Genomic DNA, 23,639 nt, shown 5'->3' with positions numbered 1-23,639 from the left:
TTTCATGTTTGCACGTCTGAGTTTTGTTCCAACCTGCTCAGTCTGTTAGCCTCTTTAGATTGTGTCTCCGGTGCTCCTATGAGACAAATCTCATATGCTTTAGATGTTTACATAACTGGATACTCTTGGTGTGTGTGTGTGTGTGTGTGTGTGTGTGTGTGTGTGTGTGTGTGTGTGTGTGTGTGTGTCTTCTATAAATATTTGTGTGCCTACTGTATACAGCGTTATAAAATTACATAACAATAATAATGGAAAGCAAACTTCTCAATCAACTCCATGTTGCAACTTCTCTTTGTGGTGATTTTAGCTCCCTTTAAGCCATTTTTAAAATATATTTATTATTTATTTCCATGCAGAACATAAAGCTAGTCAGACCAGACCCTTTAATCTGTTCCTCCCATATCTTACTGTTAACTGGATTTTGCTTTGCTCTGAAAAGCAGTGACTGAGCAGTGTGCTTGTCTGTCTGTCTCTGTCTGTCCCTCTGAATTCATGTTGGCTTGCCTTTCTCTGGAATCCCTCTGCATATCAATGACTTCATGTCAAAACAAGCCCCAAATCCTCCACTGTGTGTGAGTGAGAGCATCATAAGGATAGAAGACTCTTGCAGGGTTTTGCAGCGCACATATCTGTGCAGACAGAAGGAAATGGAGACTGTGCGTGTGTGTGTCCCTGTGTATGTGTGTTTGTGTGTGTTTGAGCATATCTGTGAGCCTGAATTACTGCCCATAAGCTTCTTTACATAGACTGGAGGTCCAGTGTTTCTCTCTGATCATTCCTGGCAGGCTGGTCAAGCGCATAGAGATTTCACTCAAGTAAGAAGACAGAAACATGAAAGCAAGTGAGCGAGAGTGTGGTGCAAACATTTCACTGCCACACTACCTGCTCCGTGAATTTCAAACATGGAAAGATGGCACAGGAAAGTGGGGGGGGGAAGAAGCCCGGGAAGCCTAAAGCTGTGCTGGCTCAACTACAGTCTACAGTCAGCTAATGTGGCTTGTTGGCAACTGTTAAAGGCAGCGAGTGGGTCTCCTTAAATTTTAAGACTGCTACATCTAAAAAGAAAAAAAAAACACGGGTGTAATTAACATTTGGAACGGCTTTGTTTCATTCATGTGCATCAGTGTCAGGGTCCAGAAATTACCACTTAACATGGAAAAAACCCTTACCCTTGGAAGTAATCTCACCTGCTTTGATAAGTCAGCTGTCAGCTGATGTGAAAAACTGTGATGAAAAGCATTCCAGGCAAATTAATTCTTTTAAGCAGGTATTACGTTCCAACCTCAGCTGATCTAATTTTTATCTGATTTTTTTTTTTTTTTTGCCTTGATAAATCCTAACTTATTACCTCCGCCAAGGAGGTTATGTTTTCGGTCGCGTTGGTTTGTTTGTCTGTTTGATTGTCAGTAGGATTACTCCAAGAGTTATGAATGGATTGCGATGAAATTTTGTGGAGTGGTTGGAAATGACAAGAGGAAGAAGTGATTAAATTTTGGTGGTGATCCAGATCACGATCTGGATCCAGGAATTTTTTTGTGTTATTTTAATGATAACACAAGGCACAAAAGCCTGAAAAAAATTAGAGTGTAACATAGTCACATGTTCTATCAAACAACATAGTGAGGCAATGATCATTTTTTTTATCGTTTACTGCTCAGATGATCCTAGCGTCTGGAAAAGATGCAAGATTATTTCACAGCATTTAGATACACGTATTACAGCGTCAGTGACCCTATGGCCTTGGCGGAGGTTTGCGCTCTGACTGCTTCTAGTTATATATTGTTTGGTTTTTTTTCCGACTTTTATTTAACAGGGGCATTGCACCTGTGTTTTTTTTCCTCCCAACAAATTTAGCAAAAAGCTCATTTATATCTGTAGTTCCTCGGCAGTCTTCCAGTAAATGACGTGCTAAACAATAAAAATCCAATCAAGTCAAAGTAAAAACAAGTAATATACAGGAAACAATCATTTACTGAGTTGAGATAAGGTGATATATTGTACATCGGATTTCTAAAGACCAGTTTAAACCAACAAGAACCAACAAGAATCATAATGGCATGAGTTTGTGTAACAGACAGATATAGAGGAGGTGTGTATGTGCTGTGCAAGCAAGTATTTTTTGCTTTGAGAAACTCTTGAGTCACTTTTGCAGTACGTTTTGGGTCATTATCCATTTGCACTGTGAAGTGTGGTCTGATCCGTTTTGCAGAATTTGGCTGAATCTGAGCAGAGTATAGCTCTGTACCCTTCACAAGTCATCCTGCTACGTCCATCATCTACAAACATTAGTGACTTGGTTCCACTGGCAGACATGCATGCCTGTGCCGTAACACTGCCTCCACCATGTTTGACAGATGATGTGATAGGCTTTGGATCATAAGCTGTTTCTATTCTTCTCCATAATTTTCTCTTCCCATCATTCTGCTACTGTTCTGTGGTACTATCCACCTATTTTCATTGTAAATATTAATCGTGAGGGTGGAAAGGCAATAAAGTGCACAGTGAAGCTGAGCTGATGTCACATATGCTGCTGGTTCACTGTGAACTGGAGTTCTGAGTGTACCTGTCACATAGGAGGTAGTCCGTGTGCAAGTACAGACTCTGTGAATGTGGTAGTGAGAAACGCCCAATGCTTTGGTCTGGAGTCAGACCAAAGCAGTGGAACTGAGTCACTAATATCTGTAGATGATGGAAGTAGCAGGATGAATTGTGAAGGGTACAGAGCTAGATCAGCAACAGTCCTGGCCCTGACTTCATTGGGTGAGGTTAGCAGATAAAATAAATTCATGATGCACTGCAGCACCTAAACCACAAAATAATTACTTAAATGGTGAAATAATTCAATTATGTTTTAAAATAAAAAATAATTTATATTTTAATTAAATAATTATGTATTTAATACATTATTTATTAATTTCATTTTGTCACTCTTGGTGCGCGATAGTATCTCAAACCTGAAACAATCAACTAAAGTGACTGAGTGTGTTTCTGTTTACCTAATGTTTGCATTTAAGCCAGTCTGGACGACTTCCCCTGGTACACTGTCGGAGCTCTGCTCCACCACCGTGTGGCGCTGTTTAAAACAGGCAGGGCTTTAAGACTACTTCCAAGACCAGCTTGAAAGGACGGGAAGTTGCCTTTGTTGGTTCGGTCGTGGGAGAGCAAGATGTCTACCCTGGATGTGGATGATTTTATTCAGCAAAACAGAGTTGTAGCCGAGCAGGTGGAGAAGTACAGAGGCTACTGGGAGAGCGACAAGCACTGGGAGGCCAGGAGGGAGTTCATCCTGCGGAATATGAACGACTTCGAAGACGCGCAGCTGGACCACCTGCTCTCCCTCTCCATGGTGTGGGCTAACAACGTCTTCCTCGGCTGCCGGTGGGTAAACACGGCGTGTTTTCATGCCTGTAATTAGAGCCTGCCTACGGACACTTTTTCTTAGCCAGCCGCTCGACAGCTCCCACCGCCCGCGATGATTAACCAGTTTTTTTTTAAACATATTTAACACTCAGGTTGTTACACTGTAGGAACCAGTGTTTCTACTTTCTAAAATCCACCCATTCTCTCTCTTCCGCTCCTCCTGTTCAGGGACGCGGGGGGGCTGAAAGCCTATCCCAGCTGTCATAGGGCGAAAGGCAAGGCAAGGTACACCATTTACAAGTCGCCAGCCTGTCGCAGGGCCAGCACAGAGAGACAAGAAAACCATTAACACTCAGTAACTGCATGTCTCTGTGGACGGCAACAGTGCTAACCACAGTGCTGCCCGCTTTCAGAAATAGTAGTTTAATATTAGAGCTACTATTTTGTAAATTGAAAAGTGAAAAAATTTTGTAAACTAAAAGTGCTCTAGATTCAGCTGTTTAATGAGCTCACTGCTGCCCCCTGCGGCCTTAAAACGACACACTGGGTACGGAGTCACTGCATATAAAGTCAACCAAATCTGTTGTAGTACTGTGTAATAACTTGAGTATATTTAATGAAGCCATTCTCTTCTAAATTACTCTAAGCATTCCTTTTCTCCATTATGCTTCAGGTGTTACGTTCCCCTAAAGAAAAATTGTAACGTATTTGTAAAGAAAGACATGTTCATATGTGCTCACATCAGGTAATGTATTCATTGATATTAGTATATCAGATGTTTGGGTCTGCCACTGAACAGCATCCACGTCTTTCACTACAAAATGATGCTTTAGTAATGAAGTCTGTACCTTTTTATAAAGTTAGTTTTACTCTTTTCTTTACTGTTCATTTACTTATTCACTGCAGCTCAATGGGGAAAACTGAATAGATCCTCTTAATATAGTGCCAAATCAAAACCATAGTCCTCTCCAGGGACTCTATAATTTATCATAAAAATTCAGCAACATTATAAATAAAAAGTCCAAGGTTTAGCGATCCCCTCTGGGCAAGCACTTGGCTAAAGTTGGGAGGTAAAACATCCCTTTAACATGCAGAAATATCTGACTGAACCAGGCTCATCTGCTGTGACTGTTTGCAGTCTCAGGAGAGGAGCCGAGGATACAGTGCTGTGAAAAAGTATTTGGCACCTTCCTGATTTCTTATTTTTGCATATTTGTCAGTCTTATTTCACATTATCAAACAAATGTAAACAAATATAACCCGAGCAAATACAGAATACCTCAGTTAAGGTCAGTGTTCATGATTCAACAATAAGAAAGAGACTGGGCAAAAATGGGATCTGTGGGAGAGTTTGAAAACCACTGAACTAAAAGATGAAATATTGTGTGGACTGATGAGACAGACGTGGAACTTAAGGTTTGTGTCCTGCTAAAGCTGGTGTAAAACTAACACAGCATTTCATAAAAAGAACATCGTACCAACAGCCAAACGTGGTGGTAGTGTGATGTTCGGGGCCTGCTTTGCTGCTTCAGAACCTGGATGACTTGCTGTAATTGATGGAACCAAAAATTCTGCTCTCTAACAGAAAATCCTGAAGGAGAATGTCCGCCCAGCACACTTGGGTTATGCAGCTGGAAAATGATCCAAAACACACCAGCAAGTCCACCTCTGAATGATTCAAAAGAAACAAAATGAAGGTTTTGGAGTGACCTAGTCAGAGTCTGGACTTAAATCCTTTTGAGATGCTTTAGCATGACCTTAAACAGGCCATTCATGCTGGAAAACCCTCCAGTGTGGTTGAATTAAAACAATTCTGCAAAGAGTGGGCCAAAATTCCTCCACATCGATGTGACAGACTCATTTCCACTCATAAATGCTTGATTGCAGTTCTTGCTGCCAAGAGTGACACAACCAGTTATTAGGTTTAGGGGGCAGTTACCTTTTCACACAGGGCTGGGTAGGTTTGGATAACTTTTTTGCCTTTTAATAAATGCAGTAATCATTTAATACCTGCATTTTGTATCTACCTGGGTTATCTTTGTTTAATATTTGTTTGATGATCTGAAACATGTGTGACAAATATGCAAAAAGTTGAGATAAACTGGCGAAAACATTTGTAGATAATATGAACTGGGCACCTGAAAGTTCAGGCGTTCTCTGGTGAATGCCAGTCGAGCTGCACGGTGCTGGGCTGAGAGAACAGGTCCTGCTAAAGAACCTGTGCTTGGAGATCCTCATGAAGTATCTTTCTAACAGTTTGGTCAGAAAAGTTCACGTGGGCGGCCTGTTGGAGGTCGTTTTGTTGAGCTCTGGGAGCGCTCCTCCTGTTCCACCTCACACAAACGAGCAGATATCGGTGCCACTGCAGGATTGAAGCCCTTGTATTCCCTGTCCAGCTATCCTGGTATCTCCTCTACACTCTTGTTGAGAATTTGCTAGCAGATAAACTGTGTGTTGTCGCCTGTCCAGTGCACATGCTGTCACTTTTAGTTGCACCAAAGCAGGTCTCTTCTTCCTGACTATTGAAAATAACCAGTGAGCCACAAATGCTATATCACTTTATATATGACTTGATATAAGTGTTTTGGACTCTGTCACACAAAACAAGCAATCTGATTTTATTTTTTGTGCCACACTAAACAACTTGACAGATCGATCTGTTATTGCAGTAATCTGTAATTGCAGCCTCTGGAGTCTGCAGTTGGGATTAGTTTAGTATTAGTTTTTGGACTGCAATAAACCCACCAAATTGGATTTTCATTTCAGTGAGTCTGAGTGTACTTGAGGAACAGCACTTGCTATTGAAGTGCATATTGGATGTCTTGTGTGATTAAATCTTCCAAAATATATTAACCCTTGGAGTTTGTACAGGGAGCAATAATGCAAAGACAAAATGATATGATTCTTAATCTCATAAGGTTATACTTAAAGCTGTATCTGCTAGACTCATTTTCAGTTATATGAATGTGTATAAGCAGGTAAAACCAACCAGGTTTGTCAACTTTATCGAAGAATAAAACAATTATTCTCTTACTAGGATTATAATTTTGTTCTTCCGTTTATCATGTTCAGTAATGTTATTTTCCCACTGCAATATATTCTTGAAGAAACAATTTAAACCACACAGATAAATTAAGCTTTAATGAACTGATATATCTTATAATCAATGGCAGGTATAGCACAGAGCTCCTGGAAAAAGTGAAGGAAATGGCTGAAGGCATCACAGTGGAGGATGCACCGGTTTTCAAGACAAGAGATGAGATTGTTAAGAAGCAGCAGGTAAGTCTGCGAACACACACACACACACACACGCTGTATAGACAAACAGCTATACTGACAGAAGTAATTGTTAATAGTCACTCTGCTCCGTTGCAGGGTCGATGACCGCAGCAGCTGTGCTGGATCAAGATGGACTGGATTCAGCTTTTATCAAGTCACACCATGTTTGTTTTTGTTTTACAGTCAGGTTTCATAGTCCCAGTGTTTTTAATGGATGTGAGGAGTTTAGACATCAAAAGGCATTTTTTATGTAGAAAGACCAGCCTCTTCAGACTTTCAGCCTTTTTAGTTGTGCAGAAACAGCAGTGGTATCTGTGGGAGCTGCACTGCACGTCTATTTCAAACTAGTTTTACATTTTTTATGCATCTTTTTTATCCTAATGTCCCTGCCTGAAGAACAATAAAGGACTTGTTTTAATTCTCATGGATTGTCACTGCTTTTTTTTTTTTTTCCTGCCATTTATGGAGGGAAATGGAATAAATGTCTCCTGGTCTTGAACCACTACACTAGTGACCCACCCCATAACTAGTCATACAGGGCAATAAAATAAAAATATTACTTATTGTCCCCCCTCAAAGAGGGGAATAGGATCAGCATACCAAAAATGCTTCAATACTTTGCTTTAACTAAGTTACATGACAATATGAACGACAATACTCAGTGTAATAGTCTCCACACTGCAGTTACATCAACTGGTGATTCTTAAATCAGTTGTAGATGTCAACAGTTGTCTGTTGCCCTCTGTTAACCCTGTGGGTCCAGGTTGTACCCCACCTTTGGTCCGTCTGTGCCGCCTGGAATTGACCCCGGCTGGATGAGTGGATAAGGAAACAGATGGGTGAATAAATAATTAACAGAACCTGTGTCAAAGTCTGAAAAATGTGTTTTATTATGTTTATACAGCATACTGTTAAGTGTACATTTTGTTTAATTCACAAAATTTTTTATAACATATCCCTTTCTCCTTATTGGGTGAAATAGGTCACAAGCCACAATATAATCTTTATTGTCTAGTAAAAGAGGAATTCTGTTTTATGATGACTGATTACTTAGCTGGATTCGGGCACGATTAAGTCAGTAATTTACACTTGAGTGGTGGCGTTTTGATTGGGGGAATAAGAGCAAATAAAATGGTGGACAAACGCAGGCATGAAAACAACTTGAGCCCTTAGGAAAACTGTTGATCACACTCTTGGATCAGTCTTCATGTGCAGCAGTTTGTTCTTGTCCAATCAATCCTCTTCCAGAGTGCCCTCAATCTGAGCAAAATTTAAAGGAAAAAAAAAAAAAGTATGCACTGGACTGCCCTGCTTCCATCTGGTGCTTATTTGTTCATTTAGATGTCAGCTGTGTAATTTTTAAGAGAACAAAAGCACTGACTTTATCCAGGCTGACATGTCACAGGCAACAAAGCATTCAGAAGTCATTTACTTTCTTTGGCAAACGAAATCAGAAAATGAAGAGAACAGTTTGACTACAGCCAGCGACGGTCTAATAAATACAAAAAAGCAGACTAAAGGAGAACATCATGTAGAAGCAGAGTACCTCCAGCTCGTTTCATTTCCGCAAACTTCACGCCAATTCTGTTTTTCCACATTCAGTTTCACTTGAATGTATTAAAAATGATATAGCAACACCACCCACATCTGAACTCACTGGCTCAGGGCCATCAGGCTCTACATATATTTGGATTATAGCAATATGCAGTTTCTAATATGCCAAAGAATGAAAGAGGGACTGCAGAGCCTCAGTCCAAACCTCTCGTGTTAATATTCACTTTCTCATAACCCTCTCAAACAACAGTCTTCTACCCAGGAGCAGAAATGATTAAAAGAAAAGCTCAGAAATTGCCAGTCATGATTCATCAGTGCAAGGGAGACTTGGCACTGCTGCAGCCTGTGACGTCTGCGAGCCCAAACCTACAGCGTCGCTTAAAATAAACAGAGATGCTGGGAGAGCTCAGGGACTGCTCTTTATCAGCTGAATCTGCTGTCGAAATCAAAGATGATGATGCTACTGACTCAGGCTTTTCCCACAACTTTCAAAATAATGATTTGGTCGTCGATGTGCCCCTTTCCCAAACAGCCAAGTTGTGTACACACCAGCAGATAATACAAAACAAAAAAAAAAAAAAAAAAAAAAGAGGGGAAGGGAGGGGAGGAAGAGAAGTCTAAAACACAAACAGCATCATTCCAACCAGAGATATATTACAAATTCTGTTAGCAATAACTTATGTCACATCATGCAATAAAAAAAAAAAAAAAGAAAAGTAAAATTAAAGACAGGGAACAAATACAAGATTGATTTCCCCTCTCTCATTTTCCTAAAATGCATTGGCAAGCAAGTTAATGTCCATTCTGGTTTGGTTGGTCTGGTTTTCCCCAATGTGGCACTTAAGTTCTTCTGATATAGTTGCTGTGTTTTCTCTTTTTTTTTTTTCTTGATGAGGTAAAAATGAGAGAATGAAGTACTGGGATGGTGAAGAGTGGGTGATGGAGAGAAGAGTAGAGTAGAGAGCGAGACAAGCTCAGACATCCACCCAGCTCTGCTCCACGATGGCCGTCACCCTCTTCTCGTACTCCCTCTTGTTTTCCTGATAGAGCTGTGCGGCCTGACTGTTGGCTGGGCTGTTGGGGTTTGGCTCGTCCAGCAACGACTGTGATGAAAATGTTAACAGGGGGAGGTACTGATAAATGTACCTGTATAGAATCATTCTGCATTCACAGCGAATTAAAATGAAGAAAAAAGCGGGAGAAACAGAACCAACCTGGATGGAGGTGAGTATGGACGACACATCATATGTGGGGCTCCAGCGATTCTGAAGAATGTCTAAACATATACTGCCATCTGCATAAACTGATATGCACAGAAAACAAGAGTGTCACAAATGATATTTAATATTGCACATCTACAGACATTTGCTTCAATTTGGTTTTAAACAGAAGATAGCGGCACCAATTTAGCTCATTGGATTGAGCAGGCGCCCCACACAGTTGCCGTAAGGCTGATGCAGAGGCCTGAATTTTAATCCACCCCGATGACATTTACTGCTCTTCCTTCCAGCTTTCCTGTCCTATCACAATAAAGGTTAGAAAGTTTCCCCCCAAAAAATATATATTTAAAAAAAGAAAAAAAAGAAAAAGAAGCATTGATGTAACAAACACTGTTTAAAGACCCCAACTATGATGACTAATGTCATTTTTTTTGTTGATCAAAGTATGAAAGACATCAGTTTGGTTATATTTTGGTGTTAAAATTATAACATAACCAATGATCCAATGGCCCAGGGCCAGTAAAAATGTTGGGCAAGCTGCCTGCCCAGCTGCTGGCCCATTTGGACCAATGATGGCGTTCCCACAATGAGGCAAACAAAGTGTTTTCCTTATGGTCAGTATTTTCACATTAAAATACCAACAAGTCCTTGATTAAACCAACTTGTGTGGACAATGTGAAGAAAAGCTGCTCCAATCAACCACTGACTTGTTTTACACAGAAAGAGCACCACTAAATTAAAAAGATGCTAAAATAAAGCTGTTGGTATGCAGATAAAGTGCATTAAACGTGTAGACGCTGCTATAGGCTGACAGTAGACATCCACTCTGGTTCTAGCAGATAAACCTGCAGCATACTGGGGTGAGCCTAAAGAAGAGCACAGCATTTACTCTCTGCTGCATTTATTTGAAATGCTTTAGCTACTAGGTTTGATAGAGATTTATAACATAAAATAGAAATCTACTCATAAATTGTGCTATATTCTTATAGATTAAGTTATCAGTTTATAAAGTAAATAAAATGGCTTTTAGTGGCCCAGTAAAAGTTGGCTCTACTGCCCAGTGGCCAAAACATGTTATTTGGAACACAGATACTAACATACTTCAATACATAATTCACACAAACATACCTAAAATTTTAAAATCTATTTTTCCCCTAGAATTATTGGAACAAAGACAAAAGACAATGATAATCTAAACAAATGTTTTTTTATTCTTACAATGTGTGTTAATGGTTTTTTTTGGCATGAAACTGATTAAAAATTGAACATCATCAGAATATTTCAGAATATCTGTGACAGATAAAATAAACAGTATTGGTATAATATACACAATAGAGCTGTTTAAAAAAACAAAAAAACAAAAAACTATGACTCTATAAAATATAATGGGTTCAGAAATGACCCCACTGTCATTTTATTCACTAGAATAGCTTGGTTATTGGAGGGCAGAACACGTGCTAAGCTTCAGTGAGGATGGGTGCACCACTGATAATTGAGGGCATTTAAGCTGCTACAGCTGCACTCACCATTTGGGTGAAACATTCTGGAGACAAACCGAACCGTGGGAGGCTTGTTTGGGTACTCCTCAGAAAACTCTATCAGAAGTTTAAAAGTTCCTGTGGAGATAGAGGGAGCGGGTAAGAGGCAGAGGGAGAGTGAGAGTGAGATTGGTGCACACAAGTAATTTTGCACGGGGAATACAGATGCGAAGGATAGAGGAGGTCAGACAAAGTGAGAGAAACAATTATGTTACTATAAATATCAGCAGCTCGACTAAGAAGAGAAACTAGCCCTTCACTGAGGCAGAAATGTCTATTCTGCAGGCTCAAAAGAGGAAAAGAGGAGATGACTAATGAAAAAAAGACAGTAAACAACAAGTCAGCACTTCTCATCCCTGACCTCATTCACAATAACAAGCAGAGAAACTATGTGAGCAAGTATGCTGCACTATATTCATCATGCAAAATAAACCAAGATGTTACTGGCTTACAAATCTGTGTTGTTCAATTCAGAGCATACTATACTTCAAGAGCAGTCCTTTTATTCATACTTATGGAGCCAGTATGTGGACACGGTGAGCTTTCCACACACCAAAATTTTTGGGGTGTGTGTGATAAATTTTGCCTGAATATAATTTACACTGCAATAAAAACCACACAAATCCATTTTTGGTACTGGTTAAGTTAAAATTACTGCAGCTGTGATAACATGCTAGAGAATAGTGCTATTAAAAAAAAAAAAAGGGGGGGGGGTGTCTATAAGTTCTACAACGTTCATGCATTAACTGTGTGTGGCCCTTTCTAGTTTTTAAAAATGATCATTTCATGGCAGTTTGAGTACATCTCTGTTTAGAGCTGTAACCTCTGAGTTTGTACCACTCTCAGAGGCCTAGTAGTTAATACATGGGAAAATATGATGACTGATTAAAATACTATTTTGCTTTGAATTTAAATCATTCTAAACATATTTCAGGCACTTAAACAACTACAGATCTTCCATTTGTAAAAATTTCTAACTTTAAAAAAAAACAAGTATCTATTCAGAGGTCTGGGAATCCTTATAATAATTGTGGGATTTTGCACTCAGACTGTTTGAGCATGTAACCCATAATTATTTCACTATAACTCAATACCCAGAAAGTAATAATAAATGGATTGAGGTCTCCAACTCTACAACAACAGCGCAAGACAAAGTTAGCCACATCTAGAGCTCAGATAAACATGAGGCTGCACTTTAGATGAATCAAAAAGCAGAACTTACCATCTTCAAATGGTGTTCCCACAGGCCTGCAGAAGGCAGAGAGAGAGATTTAAAATATTTCCAAACGCCAAATATCCCCACTGCTAATCCCCATTAAGACCCTCTCTAGTAGTATTGCAGTCTGTCCTTCAAGGAGTACAAGCTCTGCAGACACCAGGGTCCATATTTACTAAGCTCTTCATGCTCACGCAGTTCGTGTTAAGGGGCCCAATTAAAACAGCTGCCCTCATACTTTACATTTGTGGCAGCCTCCCCTTTGATTTCGGTGAGCAACTATGATCGAGTCTATTTTTATAAACCCATGTGCATTTCTCTGGTTTTGTTTGGTTACACATTCTAGCTCCTTGCAGGGTTTTTAGTTACTTTCAGTTATTCAATTTGCTTGTGCTTTTGAGGTTTGATTAATTCTTGCAATTTAAATTTCATATTCACTTCTAAATTAAAAAAAAAAAATCCTTTTTTTCTTGCTTTTTTATTAGTCATTCTTCCTTTAAACACACAGCAAATTATCCACCAGAGATACACCAAGTATGCAAAAAGCTACTCCTTTAATATGAGTTTTATTCTTAACACACTTTCTTATCTCCAACAGTGTCTTCCAGCCCTCTTTTCCACTGAACACTTGCTGTGACTCCACATGCTGATTTTCCAGACTGCTCTGTGCAACAATCAGGGCTGCAATCAAAAACACTTTTTAAAGCAGGAGGATGTGGTGGACGAGAACGCAGTGGGGGTGGGTGGGTTGCAGAATCCGTGCATCACAATCACAGTGGCACAGTCAAGACGGCAGGGCGGATTTTAGAGTATGACTCACCCAAAAATAACAGCGTTCCAAAGCATGATGTTGTTCTCTGATGGCGCTCCACTCACACCGGTAGGAGGATCTTCTTGAAGTCTGGGCAAGACAGAGAAAGAAACAGAAACTTTAGAAGGAAGACAAAAAGACTCCAGCAGTCAGGCAGGGAGAAAAGGGTGAGAGCAGAAGACATACACAACAAGAAAGGATCAGTGGAAAGGGAAGCAGGGGCATAAAGAAAAAAAAGCAAAAGAGGTGGAAAAAAAAAAAAGGGGGACAAAAAGATGAAAAACAAGAATGGCAAAAAAAGCAAAACCAAAACAATCTCAGATGTAAAGGGAGAGAAGCAAGTGGGAAAGATACAGAGCCAAGGATGGGTGAGGATTTTAATTAACAGCTTTACTGCAGGAAAATTAGCAATCAAAACACGAACTGCTGTATCAACACGACTTTTAATAGACAGCCTCTGCCTCTCCTGTTGTCACATGCCAGTTATCCTAAGCACTCATCTGAAGCACTGCAGTACTAATACTGTATCCACAATGAGCATCAAAGCCCTGGTATTGTCGATGCAAAGCACTTAAGCCACTGAGCCGACCTTCACCTGAAATGACTTTAGAGTCGCACCATCAGCATACGTGAACAATCCAAAGTCGAACTAGGAAAGGAGAAGAAGCCACAGGCCTGCACTACGAAGCAAGCTCAGCATACCCAGGATCTCTTTTCCTAATCTGTCTTCACTCACCCTACCATCAGCAATCAGTCTCATGCCATCATCTCAATAAGACAACCTAGGGTTTCCCGATCCATCTATGAGCATTAGTGAGGCAGCATTAGCAGCATGCAACCCATCAAAAACATGGACAGCAGCAAATTTTAGAGCTCTAACCACAATTCCAAGAATGGGAAAGCACTGTAAAAATGCCGACTTGTGTTAAGACACAAGAGGATCTGACATGCAATGACAACTGCTTATCCTATGAAATCGACAAACTGTTGTCTGATGTGTGTGAAGCAGTTTCAGTCTTGTTCTTTCTGGCACAGCACTAGTCTAAGAGGAAGTGAACAACAACAACTGGGGGGGGGGGGGGGGGGGGGGGGGTGAATTAAATAGTTTTAACCTATGTGCAAGTTTTATGTAAGGTCAACAAGAAAGGCTTATGAGCCCTCTTTTAGGATCACGCCACTATATTAAAGGTTAGAAAAAAATGACTGAAAAAAACTGCTTGAAGCCAACAGGTTAAAAAAAAAAAAAAAAAAAAAGTATGAACTGATTCAAATCTTGTGACATTATCTGTCTTTGACCTTTTGACCTCTACGCCTACTTTGGACCTAGATCTTCCTAGTAGCAGGAAGTCTGTAATGCTGCAAAATAAAGCTACTTTATATCTCACAAGTACTTGTACATTTTCTTCCACAATGTGCTGATGAAAGTACTGTGACTCACATGGCACCATTTGCATCAGCAAAATGCATATAACCTTTACATTTCCTCCACAGGTGCCCACTGTACTGTTAAATAATTCATTAAATGTGGTTGTGGGATATTCCATGGAGACACATGTAGCCAAGTGATGAACGCAACATATCTACATGTCCTCATATTCTGGCTAATTGATAAAACTGATGTTTCTCCATGTCACAACATCCCATTTAGACATAGCCGCTTGACCAGACAGGCTCTAAATTTATTCAGTATAGGCTGTTTTTTTTTTTAAATAATGAGTTAAAATGGAATTAGCCTGCTATGCTTTCTAATATAATATTTCGTATTAAGTCTTCTCTATACCTTTGTCTGAGTTTGAAATTGTTACATAAAGGAAGGCAAAACATTATCAGATTAAGAGAAGATAAAACAGAGGAGAAAGCATAAATTAAGAAAACACAAGTACCAGTCAAGGGTTTGGACACACTCATCCATATACATTACAGCACTTGCTAACTTGAAGGTAAAAGAAAGGTTAAAAATAAGAAACTAAAAAGGGTTTCTGGAATGCTTCTTGTGAGTTTGTCTAGACTTTTTGACTGCTCACCCCCCAAATTATTGATCAGAAAACCCAAATTATCCACAGATGGATTATTCATAATTAAAAGTAATAATTAGCCGAGGCTCCACAAATAAAACTACCCAGACGTGTTTGACAAATGACACGCCACAGCAAAAACTGCCTAGCAATAAAGGCATCAACAAATCAAAACCAGTGTGGCAGCGGGTCAACTTTTTAAATTAAATTTCCAACAGCAGTTTTAAGTTAATAATCTTCTGATCTGTGCTGGATATCAAACTGATTTCTGAAGCTCATGGTAGATCACCAACACATCTAGGCCAAGTCCAGGAGTCACTACAGACTATTTATGCCTACAATCCCATACCCGGTATAAAAGCTGGTTTAATAAGAGCTTATAGCTATAAAACAAGGTAGGCTGATTTGTGTGTCTGTGAGTGCAGATCCATGTCTAAGTCCCTTGCTTCAGACAGACCCACTGCAATTAACCTCATTTACAGTAATCTGCCTGAGCGCTCTGCTGGTAAAGGAAGGCTCCACTCAATTCATCTTCTAGGATAGACTGACAGGTTATTTCACTTGGAAACTGGGGATTACTGACAAGTCTGCAGTAAGGAAGATTAGGGGAAGTATGGGACTGTTGGGGAGACACTGGTGGTGGTTAATTTTATATCAGTTGTTGGAAAATAAATTAGGCATCTGTTTTGATATTTCATTAGCTATGCAAGTTATTATGAAAAAAAAACAAAAAAAAAAACCAACATTTATTAAGTTTATAAACCAAATAGCTTTTGGTTTCAGACAAAATGAGACACAGGAAGATATCAATCAAGAGTCTAGGAAACTGGTAATTTCACTATTTTCTCTCATTTTACAAAAACAGACTATTAAGAGTGTCATCAGTTATGAAAATATTTTTTGCTCCATGTCCTGTTAAAATGTTTTTTTTACATATCAAAAATTTTGCTACTCAAATAGGTTTTGAAAAGTGGGAATTAAAAAAAAAAAAAAAAAAGACCTCACCACGAATGATTTTTCTGTTACGTAAGGTAAACAGATTCTTATGCTTTCTGGCCTCCAAAGACCCATTTTACAGGCCAGAAAATCCATGATGAAGTTTTAGTGTATACTAGTATACTGTGACTTAAAAGACTCCACTGGCTCCCAGTAAAGCCACCCATTACCTGCGAGACCCTTCTTCTTACTTATAAATCTCTCAATGTCCTGGCCCCCCAGTATTTGTCTGACCTCCTACACCAGGGGTCTCAAACTCCAGGCCTCGAGGGCCGGTGTCCTGCAGGTTTTAGATGTGTCCCTGATCCAACACACCTGAATCAAATGGCTGAATTACCTCCTCAGTATGCAGTCAAGTTCTCCAGTGTCCTGCTAATGACTTCTATATTTGACTCAGGTGTGTTGAAGCAGAGACACAACTAAAACCTGCAGGACACCGGCCCTCGAGGCCTGGAGTTTGAGACCCCTGTCCTACACCCATGCAAACAGTCTCGGACACTTTAGTCCTCAGCCATGGGCCTGCTCTCTGTCCCTCGCACCAACCTCCACACCTTTGGGGAGTGAGCCTTCAGTGAGGTACTTTTGAAAAAAAGGCCTTGAATCTCTAGTTTATTTATTAAATTTTGTTTGTTTTTGTTTATTTACACTCTTTGCACAGCGTCCTTAGGTTTCTTGAAAGGCACTATATAAATCTAAATAGTATAATCCGTTATCCATACAACAGCAGCCTCTTTGATTCTCTTACATCCCAAACTGAAATTAGCCCATTAACTTCAAATTAAAAGCCTTTTTGTGTCTTGTAAACAAACAAATTCCATGCAGTACATTCAGTGTTACTCCCCAAATCAGACACACAAACACCAAAAAAATGGGGTTACAAATTTTGTAAATTCCCCAAAGGAAAGTCACAAGGATTGTAATATAAACATATAAGACTTTTATTAAGTACGACTTCTGTTAAGTAAGGTGACACAGACTCTGTGCCTTCACATTATGCATACTAAATCATGTCTACATGTATAATCATTCCTAAAGGCTCATCTGGAGCTCGGGAAATCCCTGCTGCTTTATCAAAACATTCATATCATACAGGGTCTTCTGGAAACAATCTAATATAGTGAATTCAAAGGGACACCAAATCCCAGTAAGATGTGTTATTTATTTTGTATAAATGCTGTCCTAATTTAGCAGGTACATCTGCTTTTATGTCAGAAACGATGCGAAAATTTGCACTGACACCTGCCAACGAAAAAGCCAACTACATTTGTGTGCTTATATGAATGAAATACATCCAACATGTTCTCCTTTTAAATATAGCCAAAAAAGCACTTTGCAAACATGTTTACACCTTGGTTTCATGTGATATTTAGTCACTGTCATTTCAGACTCTTTATAAATGACACAGCACTGTTGTGGTACTTTAATTGCAAGCCCTAGTATAACTGTTATTCTGAAAAAGGTGTGGTCAAGGATTCATCTCAAACAAAGCCTTCAGGAAATGATGTAGTTTGGCAAATTCAAACACCTGGGATTACAAAAGGTACACCAAAGTGTTACTAATATGTTAAAAAAAAGAGCTTTAATATTGTATAAATATTTCCATCTATCCATCTTCTTCCTGCTTATCCTTCACAGTAGCTTACAAAGTATTATCTAAAATACTATTGACGAGTTAAGGGGTAATACTTTATTTATAGTAATGAATTAAATCTACAAAATAAGTCACAACATGCACTTTCCCCAAAATGTAGCTACAGGTGTAATCATAAATCTGCTTTACAGTACATACCCTACAAACTCAGTATTTAATTACGTTTAAACAAAATCTAATAGGCTGAAATTGTATCTAGCTTGCCTTTTATGCTAATAAAAAAAATTATAATGCTGTACAAAAAGAGGCATGTGTGTGTACAGCATTAGAATTTTTTTTATTAGCATAAAAAAAACACATGCCAACATGTGTAACACTCAGCATCAGCTCTGAAGTCTTTTCTCCTTCCTATGTTACAGTAAAAGCAACTGCAGTTTGTGGTTTATCAGCTCCAGCCCAATATGAGCAGCTCAATTTCATTCATGAAGGCGGCAATGCAGACATAACACCACACATAATGCAAACAATGCATAAATACAAACAATGCCACTGCCCACTATGGCATGGATTCAAATTACTTCTGAAAGATTTATCTGAAGAAAGGAAGCTTAAGTTTTCCTGAAAATAGTCTGAAGAAAAAGGGGCCATAGCATTTATTTTGCATCTTTTTACACCTAAATTACATCACACAACAGTGCAGCCGGCTATTTTCAAGAAAGGCACACATAAAAGAACTTAAAGGTCAAACAGCTAAGGTTAAGCAATATCATGCAATCAATCAGCCAGCCTTGGCGTGGACACATGCTGATTCGAACATGTGCAATTGTGTTTCCCTTGCCTCAGTGTCACCGTTTACCACCTGGGGACTAGCAGACCAGAGTTCAGTTACAGTGACACCTTATCCCCTCTGCTTCAGTGGCTGCTCTTAGTAGAACAGCTTAGTATCTTTTTTTCCACTGACAGGTGTTTGTGTGTCTGTTATTCACGCACACACAGTTGGATGCCATATGGAGCAAGGCAACAGATTGGGGATAGCAGGTATTACAAGCAGGCCCTTGCCAGGTGTGATACCTCCGAGAAAGCCTGGACATATTCTTTTTGTTTTCATATCATGTACACTTACTGTACGTATAAAATATCTGCATTAAAATAATTTGGAGCAATCCCCGACCACAAACCTCAAGTTGCCCAACACCTGCAACCCAAGGATGAATATGATCAAACTGACTGATTGTCTGACTCTCTTATTTGAGAGCATAATTTAAACCTGCAGCTTGCAGACTGCGGGCATTAATAGCACAAATTCCGTGTCATTTAACTTCTAATCAGTTCCAGTTAAGCGTAGAAAAACGGTCTGCTACACCAGTAAACCTCTGCAACTGAAGCTGCTACCACACCAAAAAAAAAAAAAAAAACTAGCCATAAAAAAAAAAAAGGAAAACGTTATTCCCTGGATACGAAAAAAAAAAACAAAAAAAACCCACCACATAACACAAACAGCCTTTAACTGCTCCCGTAACGTCTCAGTCACTTCATAAGGCGTCAGATATAAAAGTAAACCATAAATGATGAGCCTGCCTCACAGTGTAACTCCTGCCTGGGTTTCTGCACAGCATTGTTTGCACCAGCAGCTAACGGTAAGCTAGCTGCCGACAGCTTCACAGGCTAAAGCTAAAGAGATGCCCAAACGATGAGGACGGTACCTTTTAAAATCTCGCATGAGCCGTCTCCGTGCCGGTGTCGACATAACTCAAAATGTGTTAAAAATACAGGTATTTAAAAAAATAATAATAAACCAAGACCATAAACCGAATACTGTCGGAAGCCAAATCCGGTACTTCTTCCGCTTGCAGCTCTTTTCTTCTACTCCCTGAACCACTGGCTAGCTTTAGCTTTTTACGATGACGTCGGTTGCTTACAGAGGCACAGCCCCTTTTAGGTCACAAACCATGCTGATGTAAAAGCGTGCATTTAGACACCTCTCACCTGCAAATCCTACTATTTTTGATACTATTACTATGGGCGCTTGTCATTTTCTTCAGAACTCTAAGTCACACACAAAGCAACCCTATTAAGCCTTACATACTGTTGTGGTCAAATTTGATCTGTTTTGGTATTTGATAACAGCAATGTCTTTTAGCCTGACCTTTCCTAAAGTAGCCCCAAAATACACAAAAATTAAATATATATATTTTTAAATTTCTACTGTTGTATAGGTACTACATATTTTTGTGCATTGGGGCTGCTCCAAGTCAAATTTGACCCCTGTCTGTTGAGATGGATTTTAGAGCTACCGGTGTAGTTCAAATCAAGGAAAACTGTGGTTTTAGGGAATCTTGGAACTGTGAAACTGTACGTGCCATGTCTGTGTATTTTTTTTGTAATGGGACAGTGGTGACAGTGTTCAAGGAGGATCTTGACACTGTCATGAGAAATGTCTGTGTTCCCACCACATTTGTCCAGGTTCCTGCAGAGATAGGCACATTTTGATCTTTGAAGGATCATGGGGTAATCTCCAAACAGTGTAGCAGTAAAACAGCATAGGAGTGATCATATATGGTACACATAAGGAACAGAGGTCAGGGGGTGCCTTCAGAGATGATCCCTTGACATGGACATAAGATCTGAAATAGAGCAGTGTTACCTCATAGTAAGAAGGTTGCTGGTTCAAATCCTGGCTGGGGCCTTTCTGTGTGGAGCTTTTATGTTTGACCAACTCCAAAGTGCCTGGGTTGGGTTTCCTGGCTTCCTCCCACAGTCCAAAGACATGCATGAAAGGTCAGTAGTTGATTTGAAACTGTGCATGTATGTGAGGCAGATAAAGCAGTTTATAGAATAAAGAAAAATCTAAAGTGTTCTTTTTTTTAAAGCACTTTTTAAAAGCAACTTTTGAAGTGTTACTTAAGAGTGGTTCAGTTGTTGTCAGTGGTTTTGACAGGACAGGGATGACACAAACTTGATGATGTTATAGATTCTGATGTGTGATAGCAGATTAAACCAGCCATGTTTTGAATGAAGCACATTTAATTTTATTGAAGTCTTTTTATAGTGTGTTATTACAACAAACAGCCTGACCATTTCTTTTAAACCAGTTCACTTACCATAAGTGGTTGGGGGCCTAAATGTTATAGATGCTTTGCCTTATTGCATGACGATGTCTAAAGAGGATCCACTTCATGTTGTCTTTGTCTGACCCTCCAGCACTGAACTCTTAGCCGTGAGATCGCAGACATCCAAGAGCATACTTCTCCTGCATTTGGAGCATTATTCAATTCATATCTGCAGTCATATCTGCATATCTTAAGGGCTCAACTCCCTAATTTTTTCTGACTTATTCCTAAGCATGATGCAGTTCTCTGCAATGTCATATAAATGGACAGAAAGTGAGAAATTTGTTCAGTGGATATAGTGTGTTGTGGCTGACCTGGCCACTCAAGGTTGCTGGGGGTAATAAACTGTGGGTCACATCGGCAGATCTCTATCTAGCCTTATATTCATGAAGGAAGTTGCGAAAGCATCTATACAAAGAGGTTCATGACATTCCTATCATTATGATCACATCTAGACACAGCAGCAACAAATTCAGATAGTTTTCCTATCTGAATCCTCATCAGGAATAGTCTCAGCAGAAGGGTGGTTGTCAAGAAGCCATTCTTAAGGAAGGGAAACAATAAGAAAATTACACAAGAACTGGACTGAAAATCAGTGGCAACAGGTCTTATGAGTCCAAATGTAACATTTTTGATTCAACTCATCATCAATATGTACGGAGGAGGTCAGGAGAGAAGTACAACAGTGAGTGTCTACAGCAATCTGTAAAACAGGCTGGAGGCTCTGTCATGCTTTGGGGCTGCATTTCAGCCAGCGGTGTTGGAGATCTTGTCAAAATTGAAAGCTGCCTAAGAGAGTTCAGGCTGTGTTGAAGAATAAAGGCGTTCATATCAAATATTGACTTTCAAGCTGGTTAGAATTCTACAAATTCAGTTTTCGCCTTATATACTGTATTTCCATGTATGTTTGGACATGTCAATAAACCACTGCACATATTTCCTGTTTTCCTAGCAAAATATAAAGAATGAGCAGTGCCTCAAGACTTTTGCACAGTACCGTATATCTCTCAATTGAGGTGGTCATTGCGCATACTGACCAACTTCATCTGTTCTCATGGTAACAGTAAAATTAATATTTCACTTTTAAGAATGCTCACTCAGCGAGGTGCAGGCCTGTGTGAGTATCAATCAACGCCATGCTTTAATAACTTTACAAATATTTGCTGCGGTCTTGCCTTTTTTTTTCCTTGTATGTTGCCCTGATGAGAACAAAATAGCTGCAAATATTGAGGCTGAATGAAGATTTTTTACTGAAACTAACTACCTACACCTCCCAGGAGCAATGCAAAGTGTTATTATTTGGGATTTGTTAACAATACAGTATTTTTAATAATTTTTTTTAAATGTGGGTAAGCTCTCTATTAAACACGATGTAGCATGTCATCCATCTAATACAGTCTACCCACACTGACTTATGGGTTGCTGACAAGTGAAAATAAAAATTAATGTGAATCGGTCTCATAATCCACTCAGCGGTAAGTAGCTTACCTTAAAATCTACATAATTTGTCTGTAGGTAATGCACTCTGTCTGCATGGCCCTTCCTGTGAAGTGATTAAAATCAAGTCTGCAAACACACCCCCTGACTTTTAAATAGCTTAATATTTACAGTGCTGCGGCTGTCATTGTGCTGCAGCCTATAATGAATACAATTACACTTTGCTGCACCGAAGAAAACTGCAGTAGAATCAAATAAAGCGCTCTCTAACCCCGTGCGATCTCAGACCTCGAATGTGATTGTGCACTAGTGGTCAAGTAAAATTATTAAAATAAAATAACAAAAATCAATTTTGTTTTCATGCTTGCATGCTTCTCTGTGATTAGGACAATATTACAAATCCAGTAGGCCCAATACTAATGCAGCACTCTGTTAGTGTGATTATACCTGCAGTCTGGGAGCAACAGAGGAAAATGTTTTTCTTCTATTGGAGTCTAGTTCATAAGGTTATTTAAATAGCACTATTTATACAGTTTATTGTGTGTTCTGTTTTCTTCTGTTGGACTTCCAGAAATTATTTTCTGTTTGAACTTATACATCTTTATCTAAATTTTTAATCAGTGTCAACAAATGTTCTCTTCTCTTGTCGATTTATTTACAGTTTACAGTTGAATCAGACTTTGCCTGTGGGCGAAATTCACCTTAATAAATTCTGAGTATGTAGACTTTACTGGCTTTGACAGTGGTGAGTCAGAATATCTGCAGAGATTTTAGATTATGTAAAGTTACAGATGGACATGGATTCTTGTAAGAGAATCACATCATTAATCAGTCGTCATAAAATCCTGTAAAATAATATTATTCATAGTTATAGACCTCAGCTTGCTTTTATTCTCTCATACGAGAAACGTCACAATACAATTAGATTCATAATTTTTTGAGTACACTTTTTTTTTTGTAATTTTGTTTAACAGTGGATTTAAATCAAACAATCCCAGATGTGGTTGAAGTCCAGATTTTGAGCTTTAATTCAAAAAGTTTAACAAAAGTATTGAATTAACTGTTTTGTTATTACAGCCATGTTACAGTTTTTCTCTACTGCTTTGGTGCAATTCTCACATCAGAAACGTCATTCTCACTACTCTTGATGCAGTTATCAAATCACTTACGCATGTCCCCACCCACATTAGCCTTTCTCACCGTTTTTGTTTCTACACATACTGCGCTGCTAAGAGATCATTGTTATTGTGTTGGTGTACTTCTCACAACTCAGCAAAACATTTTGTACTTTTTGTCAGTCAGCGCTCTAGATCTCTCACTTTCCTTAATACTGTCTAGCATTGCATTAGTGTTTTCAATCACATTACTTGATTGCTTATATGAAACTGCAAGGCCAGTCACACACTGTCTGTGGTGGCAGTGAAACTGCTCTTCAGCTGAAAGCAAAATAAACACGTGTTCTCAGAAGAGGTTTAGTTGAAACAGACAGAAATACTTTCAGTCTTGTGCCAC

At 39.2% G+C, this 23,639-nt stretch overlaps 2 protein-coding genes across 2 annotated transcripts; one reads left to right on the top strand and one right to left on the bottom strand.

Annotated features, from left to right (window-relative positions):
- Positions 1-3,118: 3,118 nt before the first annotated feature.
- cdkn2aipnl (CDKN2A interacting protein N-terminal like) lies at positions 3,119-7,063 on the top strand. The gene is made up of 3 exons (XM_030746955.1): positions 3,119-3,378; positions 6,534-6,639; positions 6,736-7,063. The coding sequence occupies exons 1-3, from the start codon at positions 3,167-3,169 to the stop codon at positions 6,742-6,744; spliced, it is 327 nt and encodes a 108-aa protein (XP_030602815.1). The 5' UTR covers positions 3,119-3,166; the 3' UTR covers positions 6,745-7,063.
- Positions 7,064-7,505: 442 nt separating this feature from the next.
- ube2b (ubiquitin-conjugating enzyme E2B (RAD6 homolog)) lies at positions 7,506-19,461 on the bottom strand. The gene is made up of 6 exons (XM_030746952.1): positions 19,284-19,461; positions 12,988-13,068; positions 12,174-12,199; positions 10,940-11,029; positions 9,408-9,496; positions 7,506-9,296 (listed from the first exon to the last, which is right to left on the bottom strand). The coding sequence occupies exons 1-6, from the start codon at positions 19,325-19,327 to the stop codon at positions 9,168-9,170; spliced, it is 459 nt and encodes a 152-aa protein (XP_030602812.1). The 5' UTR covers positions 19,328-19,461; the 3' UTR covers positions 7,506-9,167.
- Positions 19,462-23,639: the final 4,178 nt, after the last annotated feature.

The sequence above is a fragment of the Archocentrus centrarchus genome, chromosome 14, assembly GCF_007364275.1.
Source record: "Archocentrus centrarchus isolate MPI-CPG fArcCen1 chromosome 14, fArcCen1, whole genome shotgun sequence".
In the NCBI taxonomy this organism is placed as follows: Eukaryota; Metazoa; Chordata; class Actinopteri; order Cichliformes; family Cichlidae; genus Archocentrus; species Archocentrus centrarchus.
This window is presented reverse-complemented; position numbering and strand designations above follow the sequence as displayed.